Genomic DNA, 13,485 nt, shown 5'->3' on the forward strand with positions numbered 1-13,485 from the left:
AATGTCATACTTTGTGGGGTTGGAGGGACAAGTTACCTGAATTTCTTGGCAGGTGCTAAACAACTTTTGACTTGGGCTTACAACCCTGTTGTCTTGTTACCCATCACCATGCAGAGATCACTCTGTGCTGAAATCTTCCCTTTCAGTGAAAACAGGAAAGTTCTTTCTTCTTTGGGTCTGTAATATGTCATTTTCTAAACGATGATATAAAAATGTCTTCTTTGATAAATGAAGATAAAATAGTAAAGAAGTGTCCCATACTTAACCAAGTTAATTTTAACCTTTTTAAGTTAGCTTTGAATAGACGTACTCATGAAGAATATATCAAGTTGTTTATAATGATATTTTTGTGGAACTATAAAAGAAGGTGATTTTCCCCAAACCCCCTAATCTGTGAAGTATATAGACTAGTATTAGTAATATGTAAATGTTGAGTAAAAAGAGTCTTGGCTTCGAAATCAGACCAGAGTTTGTCTGGCTCAGCCGCTTAACAGCTGTGTGACGTTATGCTAGTAAATTTCTCTGGAATATCAGTTTCCCTTATTTATAATTATTTTAAAAATGGGCCAAGCTGGCAAAGATTTATTGGGTGCCTTTTGAGTACACTTATGCTTCCTGCTTTTTAGGAGGTTATTGACTAGTGTGACTTCCTAATCAGAACATTCTGTCATAAGTGCTAAAATCAGGAGACAGGATCTAGAAACTAGAGTGAGGCTTCAAATGTCTTTTTTTTATTAATGTCTCAGATTTTCTATCAAGCAATTCTTGGCAAACAGATAAGGGCACTTTTATTTTCTAGTAGAAAAATAGGCTATGCTTTCTTTATTTTTTTCACACTCCCTCTCACCCCAGATAAAGATTTGGGGTTAAGAGTTAACTTATAGATCTGATTTTTAAAGGTTCAGCATCTGATGATGTAGGTTTTCTTAAATTTATTTTGTTATGTTTTTATTTTATTTTTGAGAGAGAGACCCAGTGAGAGCAGGGGAGGGGGAGAGAGAGATGGAGACAGAATCTGAAGCAGGCTCCAGACTCCAAGCTGTCAGTGAAGAGCCTGATGTGGGGTTCGAACTCACAGACTGCAAGATCATGACCTGAGCCAAAGTCGACGCCCAACCAACTGAGCCCCTGATGTCGTAGGTTTTCTTAAAAGGACAGTTTCTTTGACTCACTGTCTGAATTCCCATGTCTAGAAAAGGAAGGGTGGGCTGTCAAACCTGAGTCACTTAATGCTGATGCCAGTTCAGGGATAGATAATCGAAATGTAGCCTGTCGTTAGCCTTAGTGATAGAAAAGAAGGAAAATGAGGCAACACCTCCGGGAAGTAAATGAAACATGATGTGAAACTTCTCTCTATTAGATAATTCTACCTTTCCTCACAGGGACTAAGGAAACAGCATCAGTAATTAAGAAGGATTTTGTTACAGAATCAAAATTCATTTGTGACCGCACCATTGTTGGAGCAATGTGCTGTGGAGCAGTGTAGGAGGGAAACCAGGCAGTTTACCCCTTAATCAAATGAAGACATTAAGTTCAAGTTAAAAAAAAAAGATGCTTTTGATAGTTAAGCATGATCTTCTATTAGTAGATGTTGCTTTTATTTATTTTTTAAAATGTTTATTTATTTTGAGAGAGAGAGAGAGAATGTGAGCTGGGGAGGGGCAGAGAGAGGGACAGAGAATCCTAAGCAGGCTCCATGCTTTATCAGCGCAGAACCCAAACCCATGCAGGGCTCGATCCACAAACTGTGAGATCATGACCTGGGCCAACATCAAGGGTAGGATGCTTAACTGACTGAGCCACCCTGGTGCCCCAGTAGATACTGCTTTAAAAAAAAAAAAAGGAAAAATTAATTTCTTATACTTTCATGCAGTATATTCAAAATAGCATAGTTATAATATTTAATTTAGATGATTCAGTGCATGGTCATACTTAATATTTTAATGAACCTATCAAAAATATTTAATACTTCTTACTTGCAAACTCACCCATACACTCTTCACACATGTACACATACACTCATATATGCATAGTGGAAGATCCAGAAGGTTATAAGCCTTTGTCATGGATTTTTCCAGGGGAGGAGAATGGCACTGAGTCAGCTGAAGAGAGACTTTCACTCTTCACTGTACATGCTTTTGTATTGGCTTTTTGTTGTTTGTTGTTTTCTTTCTGTTTTTTTCTTTTTTAATAAGAAGCAAGTTATTTTTATTTTTATTATTTTTTTAATGTTTATTTTAGAGAGAGACAGCATGGGGGGGGAGGGGCAGAGAGAGAGCGAGAGACAGAATTCCAGGCAGGCTCTATTCTGTCAGTGCAGAGCCTGATCCGGGGTTCAAACTCACAAACCATGAGATCTTGACCTGAGCCTAAGCCAGGAGTCAGATGCCCAACCAACTGAGCCACCCAGGCGCCCCAAGGATCAAGTTTTTTTGAAATAGTGATCAAGTGAGAACAGCATCAGACAATAGAGAAAAACCTACTGTGTTCTCAGCCATAGTCAAGACACTGTATGAAATTCAGTCTTTATCCTCAAGAATGTTTGGACCAGGTAGAGTTATACTCTTGAAAAACAAGCACCTGATGCAGTGCTAACTTCTAGGAACAGTGTAGAAGTTCAGAGAAGGGAGAGACTAATATGTGCCACACTCGTGGGAGAAGGCTTCATGGAAGGGTCTCGCCGGGTGTGGAAGGGATTTTCTTAGTTTTGGGGAATATTTGAATGCAGGGTATTCTTTGCAGTGTAGTTTGTGCAAAATATATTGCTCTGAGGAGGACCTAGAGATGGGCAGGACGTGATTTCTTACCTTATTGGGTAGATGGTGGGCGACACTGAAAGCTAGGGATGACCTACGTGAATCAGTGGACTGTGTTTGCAAAGGAGGTAGTACAAATAATACGGTAGAAGTTCAGAGCAGAGAAAACATCACCACCCCCCTATGCCCACCGCACTCCCTGCCTCTGGGAGGTTCTTGCTGGTGTTCTCCTGGGTGAGTTGCTGCCTGGTTTGTGGTGCTGAGGGGGTGCCATGGAGGAGAAGGGTGCTGACAGCAGCAGACGTTTTATTTTTTTTTTTTTATTTTTTATTTTAAAAAATTTTTTTTTCAACGTTTTTTATTTATTTTTGGGACAGAGAGAGACAGAGCATGAACGGGGGAGGGGCAGAGAGAGAGGGAGACACAGAATGGGAAACAGGCTCCAGGCTCCGAGCCATCGGCCCAGAGCCTGACGCGGGGCTCGAACTCACGGACCGCGAGATCGTGACCTGGCTGAAGTCGGACGCTTAACCGACTGCGCCACCCAGGGGCCCCAGCAGCAGACGTTTTAAAGGACGAGGTCGTAAGTTCTAAACGGCATCAGGAAGCCCAGCTGATTTAAAATACAGGCTCTGAGAGAATGGAGCAGAGGGGTTCTTGCGAAAGAGGGAGAAGCTGATGTGAGTATCATCATCAAAGAGCAGTGGGTGGATAAGTTTGTCGAAGAGTAAGTTTAATTTCGCAAATGTTAAAAAAAAATTCTAAACACTAATTTCAGTTAGTGGAAAAATTGTTTTCCAGAGGGGCCTTTACTGTCAGTTTACATGGTTCTTTTTTTCCCTAGAGCTTGCCATGGTGGACTTTGAGGTGTGTGAGTATTCACCAGCAGTTGCTGGAGGAGCGCTCACCGCAGCTCTTTGCTCTTGCCGGAGACTGTATCAGGGAAGGTATGTAGCAGATTTTGTTTGATGCGGGCATGAAGTTCTTGGCTGAGATGTTCCTTTTTACTTTAGTTTTTTACAGATAATAGTAACTTCTTGGTTGAGGTGGTTTCTTTTTCTCCCCTTTACTTCTGGATGTGGAATGTCACAAATTATTAGGGTGTCAGATTATACAATTTCTTTTCACCTTTGAATTTAAAAAGAGGTCATCATTGTAATTTATATTACCTATTTAGAAAGTGATTTGTTTTATGTAGGTTGCCATGATTTTATCACAAGTGGCTTACAAGTATTTTAATATTTTGTCTGTGTTTTAATCTGAGAAGCTTCTTTGGAAACAAATGCAAACTTTCTTTGTTTAAAAAAACTTCCTTCATTAATGAGTTGGAGTAAATTGTGCCAAATGACATGCAAAATAGAAAATTATTTATCCTCTGTCCTATTGAGTACATGAAGAAAGCCTTTTTTTTTTTTCACATTTAGTAGAAAATACATTTTCCTAAGGATGGCAGTAGGTGGAGAGACATTTTTACGTTTTGTATTATTTTTTATTATAATACGTAATATGCATGTACAAAAGTACCTAAAATATAAATGAAAGTAGAAACCACACACCTCTGTCAGTGCCTCCCACTGCCTTTGCTACACATACCTTGCAGGTTTCCTAGGGAAGCATTTTGAAAAGAGAAAAATCTTGGGTACCTTGATACTTGGTTTCCCTGGGCTTTTGGAATGATTCTTCTTAGCAAAAGTTGCCAAACAAATCAAAACAAAAACAGATTCTCTTGTAGTGAAGGAACACTTGAACACAGATGAACTTGGACTTGGTTACAGACTTCGGAGTTACAGAGAAGGGGTTTGACCTTAGGTGTGTCTGATTCCAAAGCCCATCGTCCTTTCACCATAACAAGAGTATGTATGGCGTGAGTACGTGCACATGTGCGTATGTGTGAACAGTACTCTCCCTTCTCCATGGTCTCCATCTCAATGGTTTTGGTTACTTGCAGTCATCTGCGGCCTGGAAGTAGATAATCCTCCTTCTGACCAATTGTCAGAAGGTTAGAAGAAGCCTAACGCTACATCACGATGCCTGCGTCAGGCACCTTACTTCCTCTCATCACACCGGCATTTTATCATCTCACATCACCACAAAGGAGGGTGAGCACAGTACAGTAAGATATTTTGAGGGAGAGAAAAGGGTTTGGTTCTACTGTGGTTTCTCACATCCACTGGGGCCCTGGGACCTGTCCCCCTTGGATAAGGAGGGCCATGGGGGGGAAGCGGTGGTTTTCGTCACTCTGGGTGGAGAAGCAGTGATCTGTACTTGGTGGAATAGCACACTCATGAAGGCATAAAACGACTCTTAACATGTGTGCATATGTCATTACAAGAAGCTCCCACACCTTTCTGGAGTCTGTTTCCTTCAAGGGTACCTCTATGTAGTAACAAGCTAGGCCAGAATACAGTGGAGAGAATGTTAGTTTGTGCAGCAGTAAATACTACTAAGCTAGGTAATTTAGTTGAAATTAATGTCTCAATTTTGTTGTTGTTATTTTAGGATAGAAATACATAAGCATATGCTAATCTTAGATAAAATGAACATCTGTACATTATTCAAAAGGAGAAAGTAAGGAAAATATTCAGTCAGTATGATAATTGATTCATTTATATTGTGTATGCCAACTGAGACTTAGACCATTTATATTCTTTCAGGACTTTAGGTAATGCAAGGCTATGAAACAAGCAAGGGCATGTTAAATCAAATTTTGTGTGTGTATATATATATATATATATATATATATATATATATATATTCTGCTATGGGATTTAAACCTGACATATGATAGATTAGTTGTTTTATTACATGTAAGGAGTTTACTTTTCTGTACAATGGTAATTCTTTTCTTTCTTTCTTTTTTTTTAACGTTTATTTTTGAAAGAGAGAGTGTGAGCAGGAGAGGGGCAGAGAGAGAAGGGGTCAGAGGCTCCCAAGCCAGCTCTGTGCTGACAGCAGTGGGACTGACATGGGGCTGGAATTCATGAACCATGAGATCATGACCTGAGCCAAAGTCAGATGCTCAACTGATTGAGCTACCCAGGCACCCCTATACCATGGTATTTCTTTTTTTTTTTTTATTTATTTAAAAAAAAAAAATTTTTTTTTCAACGTTTTTTATTTATTTTTGGGACAGAGAAAGACAGAGCATGAACGGGGGAGGGGCAGAGAGAGAGGGAGACACAGAATCGGAAACAGGCTCCAGGCTCCGAGCCATCAGCCCAGAGCCTGACGCGGGGCTCGAACTCACGGACCGCGAGATCGTGACCTGGCTGAAGTCGGACGCTTAACCGACTGCGCCACCCAGGCGCCCCACCATGGTATTTCTTAAGTAACAGAACTGAAAAACAGACTCTTCTCGCTTTTTCTGACCAATAGTTTTGGTTTAATGCTTTTGGATTATAAAAGATTTTTATGAGCAGATTTAGCCTACTGAACCAAGACTATAGATTCTCTAGACTGGAGGTCCTTGAGAGCTGTTTTTGTTTGTTTGTTTGTTTTGTTTGTTTTTAAGCTTCTTTCTACTTAGCATAGTGCCTGGAAAATAGTAAATAATTAGTACATATTTGTTGAATAAGAACAGTTAAGGTTTATTGAGGCCTTTCTACATGCACTTTTAGAACTCCATCTGTTCTCCATTTCAGTAGCAACTTTTATCTGACTTAACTTCTGTACAAGAGTTTTTCAAAAAGTAGAATATCACAGGTGCGCCTGGGTGGCTCAGTCGGTTAAACATCTGGCTCTTGAACTCAGTTCAAGCCTTGATCTCAAGGTCTTGAGTTCAAGTCCCACCTTGGGCTCCATGATGGGTGTGGAGGCTACTTAAAAAAAAAAAAAAAAAAGGAATATTACAGCAGTTAGGAGAAAAATTGATCCTACCCAGATGCCATATAGACTTTGAATCTCTCCTAATAACATTGCCTAAAGGTGGAGTTCTCTTCAAAATGAATACAGAGTGAACCTTGGAGAAAATGAATACCTGACGTCCCATTTAGCAGACATCTTTTCCTCTTTATTCAGTAAAATGAAAACTGTGTAGACTGAGTCTCCCCCATTCATGCCATTGCATATTTTTGACGTGACGTGAGGTATACTCCATAAATGAACATAGTGCAAAGGAGGAAGGGGGGGGTGAGCTTCTAATTTATGAAATTGGGTAAAGTTTTGAAAGGCAAGGGTGACTTTAACATCATCGATAGTTATGGGGAGAAAAAGTTGCCTTTTCCAGAGGATAGTGAGAGCATTTGAAGTAAGATGGCATCAGGATTCAGCCCACTGTTTAATTTTGTAGAAAGGTAATTACATTACACTACTTAGGATATTATACAGTTTCCTGTGCTTCATTATACTTTTATGGAAAACTGGTTAACAAAAAGTGAACAAAAAAGGTGTCACTAGGAGTTGTTTTTTCTTTTTATGGGAAATCGAATTTGATGCAGTTGTTATAGCGAAAGTCACATTTCTTCCCTTATTCCTATATTATATAAACTTGCATTTATGGCTACGTTTTTTATCACAGCACAGTGACTCATGTTCATAATTATTAATTATTAAGAAAAGAAAAAGTAACATTCCTTAAGTGCCATTTTATTTTATTATTTTTTTTTAATTTAGAGAGAGAGAAAGAGAGAGTGAGTGCACAGTGGGGAAGAGGGACAGAGGGAGAGAGAGAGAATCTTAAGCAGGCTCCATGCTAGGTGCAGAGCCTGAGGCAGGGCTTGATCCCAAGACCCTGGGATCATGACCTGAGCTGAAATCAAGAGTTGGATGCTCAACCGACTGAGCCACCCAGGCACCCTCCACCCCCTGCGTTATGTGCCATTTTAAAAAGGAAGGACCATATGATGTGTTTTAGAGAGAATTCTATTCTATGGGGTAAAATTAAGTTTCCAAACAGAAAGGGTTAACTAAGATCTGGAAAATATGACTTGTAAGTGACTCATTCCCCAAGTGGTCTTGATTCTTTTCTGCAATATATTTCAGCATATCATTTACTTTGCCTTACAACTAAGCATTTTTTATGTTGCCATTCTAGGCTAATCAACGACATTTTTCATTTTATCTAGTCATAAATTCGTCCATTTTGGCTATGTTTAAGTAGGTCTGCACATAGTCTTCAACTGCAACATTTCATAAACAATTTTATTTAAAAAAATGTTTTGTTCTGGGATTTGACCCAAATGTTGACCAAGCAGTCAGTTACAACTGAAATATTACTCAGTGTCCAGAGAAGGATATTATATTTGAAATGTTGCCCTTGAAGGATCATCAAAAAGTTGGCAGGATTTTTTTCAGTATATGAAACATAAGTGAGGATTTCATGAACAACTGTGGTTGTTATATTTTTGTCCAGGAATGTGACATCAGTACAGTGTAGTGGAATAGAGCCCATCACACTGTCAGCAGAACTTTGCTGGACTGATCACATGTATGAAATGAGTAAGTTAGAGTCTTGCAAAGTATGCTCTTCAGTGTGATCTAGGCACTCTTTTTGATGTCACACCAATGAAACCCATGATTCTCTAAAAGATGGCTTAGATGCACACACAACCATTTATTGTGGGAGCGTATACCAAAAATGCATTTGATATAGTGCATGAGATGTAATATTGCAGTTTAGCTCTTCGAAATTGAGTTTATGAAGAAGTTAGTGTGTAAGAGAAAAGTTTGAAATGCTTTGTCCGGGAGTTCTGCTATAACATCTATAGGCAACTCTGTAACTCTCGGGTTAAGTTGTTTCCTCATCAAAAGAGCTGATCAAAAGATTAATCTCTTGGTGACTGATGAGTGCATTGATTTAAAAAAAAAAAAATTGATACTTTGCAATGAGTATTATTAAATATACTAAACATATTATAACTATCTGTAGGAATTTCATTTTAAAATAGCCTTAAAATAATCTTTTAAGAAGAGACTTTGGTTTTAGCACACATTTTAAATGTACTGGTTGACATTTGTATCCAGAAGGTCATGAATATTCATTTCCATGGAGAACCTACAGGTTTATTAAAATAATATACATCTACTGAGTTGACATGTTCCTTTCTTCAACGTTTTTTTTTTTTTTTTTTTTTTTATTTTGGGACAGAGAGAGACAGAGCATGAACGGGGGAGGGTCAGAGAGAGAGGGAGACACAGAATCGGAAACAGGCTCCAGGCTCCGAGCCATCAGCCCAGAGCCTGACGCGGGGCTCGAACTCACGGACCGCGAGATCGTGACCTGGCTGAAGTCAGACGCTTAACCGACTGCGCCACCCAGGCGCCCCGACATGTTCCTTTCTTTACTTAAACCTTGAGTCATCCAAAGCTTGAAACTGTGTGTTCATAATTGACTCATTGTTTTCCATGATACTGTGCATCTGGCCAGTTCTTAAATCCTACCAGTTCTTCCTTAAGGGTCCCATGTACATCCATTCCTACCACTCTTGTCCTAGGCCATGTCCGAAATCTTTAGTTTGGAAAGGCCCTTTAGAGATTATTTTGTTCAGCTAACTAACTCATTTTACAAAGACTTGTGACTCAAATTGCCCAAGAGCCAGACCTATGATGTAGAGTTTGTAACTCCAAATCCCTCCCACTCTTCTTTCCATTATATTTCTGCAACCGATCAGTAGGGCAGAATTCTAGTATCTGATAAGGATAATGCAGTTCACATTTCTACAGTGCTAGCTCTGTACCAAGCCCTGTACTAAGTCTTTAAGTATATGAACTAGTTTATTCCTCACAACCACTCTTATGAGATAGAACTGAAGACTGAAGAGTTTACAGAGGATGGTAGACTGGTGCATGTAGTGTTCTTTCCTTTTTTTTTTTTTTAATAGCTTTTTTGAAGAATAATTAACCTACGGTATTTACTCATATTTTGAAGTGTGCGATATTTTACACATGTATACACCTGTGAAATTACCACAATCAAGACAATTAACAGAATATGATGTTTTAAGATCTGGCTTTTAGTTTCTCCTCTGTCACTTAGACAGCTCATCTGACTTCCGAACTAAGGATTCTTTCCATGTAAACTGATCTTTGAAGCCTTTCCAGGTATAAAATAATGTGATTCTTCTTAGGCTGGCTCTCCACTCATCCTAATGCTGGAATTCATTGCAAGATTGTATCCAAAAGAGTTACTTCCTCTTCCCTTGGGAACTTTCTGAAATTACTTTGAGAGAGAATGCATTCCATTGTTAGGATCTGTAATTGCCGCAAAGTGCTTCCTTTTATTAATTAAAAACATCTGTGATTTTGTCACTTATGACTGCTAGCCAGAGCTGTGCTGATATAGTAGCCACTAGCTATCTGTGACTATTTAAATTTAAATAAGTAAAAGAAAAGACCTAAAAAATTCAGTTCTTCAGGTTCACTAGCCACATTGGCAGTGCTCAGAAGCCATGTGTAGCTAATGGCTGCCATTTTGGACAGTGCAGCTAGAGAATATTTATATTGTCAGAGAATGTTTTGGACAGGACTGCTGTTGAGCAACAGACAATGACAAGGTAGGTCTGTCCTTCTTTCTATATGACCAGCCCCCAGTTACTTAAGGCTACTGTCACTGTCATTTCACGTCTGAAGGGTTGTCCCTGACTTGCAGACTCATTCTTGGCCTTCGTTCCCTCTCCCTCTACGTTAGTACTGGATTGGTTTTTCTAAATACCATTTACATCATGTCCCTTTTTTGCATTAGGAAAGTCTTTAATTGTTCCCAGTTTTACCTTTGACTTTATATTTTATACTCAATTTGATATTTAATACAAATTGTTTTTAGAATGCTTGCTGTGTTTCAGTCACCGTGCCAGGTGCTAGGGATATTGAAGAACTCAGTGGGGCAAGGGCAAAAATTACAAGTAGAAAAAAGGGCATAAAGGGGATAGGAAGGGATGTGGTTAATCTAAACCTGAGAGATCAGAGAAGGCTTCACAAAGAGCCTCATGCTTGAACTGACTCTCGAAGAATTAAGAATTTATTAGATGAAGCTGGAAAAGGTATATAACATGTATTAAGAGAAGTACAGAGACTTGAAACATCTCTGTGGGTTTGGGAATTTGGGTAGTTTGGAATGGCTGGAGCAGAGTGTGAGGGTGGGTTGTGTGGCAGGTGATGAGGTTGAACAGGTAGGCAGGAACTGGTCCTTAGAACATTGGATTCCATCTTGATGGTTGCTGTCAAAAGGTTTTTAAATATTTGAGTACTCCTAAGACAGTTATTGAGGGCCACCTATGATAGGGGGTACATAGAGCAGTGAACCAGACTCACGTGGGCCCCTCTTTTGTGAGCCTTATGGTCTAGAAGTGAATTGCAGCCAAATTTCTACCCATCTTTCAAGGCCTGCCCTTCTGAAAAGGTTTGTTCAACTATCCTAGTCTTAGGGATATGCCCCCTTTGGTATTTATGATCAGTACCATACAATTTCACTTCACAGTAATTGTTATGTGTCTTCTCTTCCTAGCTCTTCTTTTCCCCATATCTTGTTAGGGAAGATCAGGGCTTAAACCTTGCTGTAGGATCTGGTGTAATTCGAAGCATATATAATAATTCAGTATATGTTTATTAAAAGTCATAGGATAGAAAAGAGGGAAATTGTTGAGGAAGGGAGAGAGGCAGGAGAAGGATGGAACACTGGAGGAGCAGCAGTAGGAAATAAGCTTGCAAAGTATGGAGATAGGGAGAAAAGGATTTTTTTTAGAGGAAATGAGTTGGCGTTGGCTAGTGGTTTCCTGTTTAGACATGATGTCACAAATGTGTAAAGGCTGGCTTACGGTTATGGATTCTTAGGATAATTGTTTTCCCCCTTCTCCCAGTGCCATTTTTCTTGCTGACCTCTTTTGCATGGCAGACTTAACCTCTTTTTTTAACCTCTCAGTGAAGATACAGTAATTTGGGTCTCAGCTTTGAATGGACTCTCCTGCTGGATTGGCTACTTTGGGTGGGTCTAGGCCTCATCTTCTGTCTTTGGTGTTCCTTGCAGCCATAAAAATGGAATTCTAAGGTCCCTAAGGTTTGGTAGATAGCTTCAGGGCAGAATATGGCTTCGGTGCTTGCGTAATTCCTCAGGTTCAGTTTTCATTCAGTTTTTGTTCTTTGAGTATTCCTTACTTTCTTCTCAGCACAGTGGTATCAAACATCTTATTTATTTTAGTTTATTTATTTATTTTTGTTTATTTATTCTTACACACACTTTATTTACTTGATTGAAAGCCTGTGGTACATACAGTGTTTAATATAGCTGACTTAGCTTTGTTCACACTGACTCCAATGTGCTATATTTGGATTTTCTGTGCTTGAGACTTTGCTCAGTTGCTGCTGTTGCCATTGGTTTGTTTTCTTTCAGGTCAGGAGCAAGGTGGGTACTTTCATATAAAATCTTATTTTTAATTTTCTCTCTGGCAATTGTCTCCTGGGTTTTTAGCTTGTATAGTTAGTTATACCTACAATGGAACCAGCATCCTAAAGCCACTGAGATAAATCCTCCTACACCAATATCACATTATCTCCTGAATCTACTAGTTAACAAAAGATGTCCAAGTCCAGCCACAACAGATCCTAAAGAGCCATTCATATAATATTGAATCCCACGCCCAGGGAATGTTTTCGACATCTAAAATTCCTAGGATCTTAAAGGGCTTTCCCGTGGTGGGTTCCCTCGGCTCTGGTCCTGTAGCCATGAGTTCTGGTATATGACTGCGGCCCTCCCTGGCCTGCACTGTCTATTAAACATTTTAAGTCCAGACTTTAAATCTAGCTTAAAAAAAATTTTTTTTTAATGTTTTATTTATTTTTGAGACAGAGAGAGACAGAGCACGAGCAGGGGAGGGGCAGAGAGAGAGAGAGAGGGAGACACAGAATCCGAAGCAGGCTCCAGGCTCTGAGCTGTCAGCACAGAACCTGACGCGGGGCTCGAACTCATGAACCGTGAGATCATGACCTGAGCCGAAGTCGGACGCTTAACCGACTGAGCCACCCAGGCGCCCCTAAATCTAGCTTTTTAAAGGTGTTTTTATTGGGAAAGTAATTGGTCATGCTGTTGGAATTTAAAGATTAAACTAATTCTTAAAAAAAAAAACAAAAAAAACCCCAAAAACAAAAAACCATGGCTTGTCTTCCTATTTTTATTGAACAGTCTTTGACCCCTGAATATATGAGCTACAGAAGAAGTAGAAGATGAAAGCCAATTACTCTAATATCCACCTGAATACACACAGGTAGATAGGTAGGTAGGAGGGAAGATAGATACAGACAATCAGCTTTGGGCATTTATGTGACTTAATTATGTGTTATTAGGACAGTTTAAATTTGACAGCCTTCCCTAGACTTACATGGTCTATCACAATGTCGTAAGTCTACTTACATGCAGAAATGGCCTTTCTGTGGTTATTGAGAGGTTTTTAAAAAGCTTGGCCAAGTTTTACATCCCTTGATATATATTGCATCCAGAACCTTAAGGGAAAATTACTTTACTGTTGACAACTAAGGAAAATTGTGTCACTTGTGAACTGTGCTAAGATGATAGAAGGTTATTGTCTTTCTGAGAAAAATGGCTAGACACTCAGGAATAGTGGGCAGATAGAAGGAAAAAAATTAATAAAAAGCACTAAGAGCACTGAATATCATCATTTCCTGCTTTTCTTGAGTTCGGTTTGTGTGGAAGAAATCTGATGGAGTTTCGTTGCGAGAAATTCATGTTTGGATGCCTGTCTGTCTTTTAAAGTAACACATGTACATCTCTGCTTACTCTCTG

The 13,485-nt window shown here is 39.3% G+C and overlaps 1 protein-coding gene and 1 pseudogene across 2 annotated transcripts in view; one reads left to right on the forward strand and one right to left on the reverse strand.

Moving 5' to 3' along the window:
• The window catches only part of TTC27 (tetratricopeptide repeat domain 27), a 190,798-nt gene that overhangs the window by 10,481 nt on the left and 166,832 nt on the right, over positions 1 to 13,485 (forward strand). For both annotated transcript variants that reach the window (XM_058682998.1, XM_058682997.1), the window contains exon 5: positions 3,601 to 3,703. In XM_058682998.1, coding sequence (XP_058538981.1) covers positions 3,601 to 3,703 — 103 coding nt within the window. The remainder of the gene's footprint in view (positions 1 to 3,600; positions 3,704 to 13,485) is intronic.
• On the reverse strand, positions 12,041 to 12,412 carry LOC131484606 (cytochrome c oxidase assembly protein COX20, mitochondrial-like; annotated as a pseudogene).

This window comes from Neofelis nebulosa, chromosome 9 (assembly GCF_028018385.1).
Source record: "Neofelis nebulosa isolate mNeoNeb1 chromosome 9, mNeoNeb1.pri, whole genome shotgun sequence".
NCBI classification, from domain to species: Eukaryota; Metazoa; Chordata; class Mammalia; order Carnivora; family Felidae; genus Neofelis; species Neofelis nebulosa.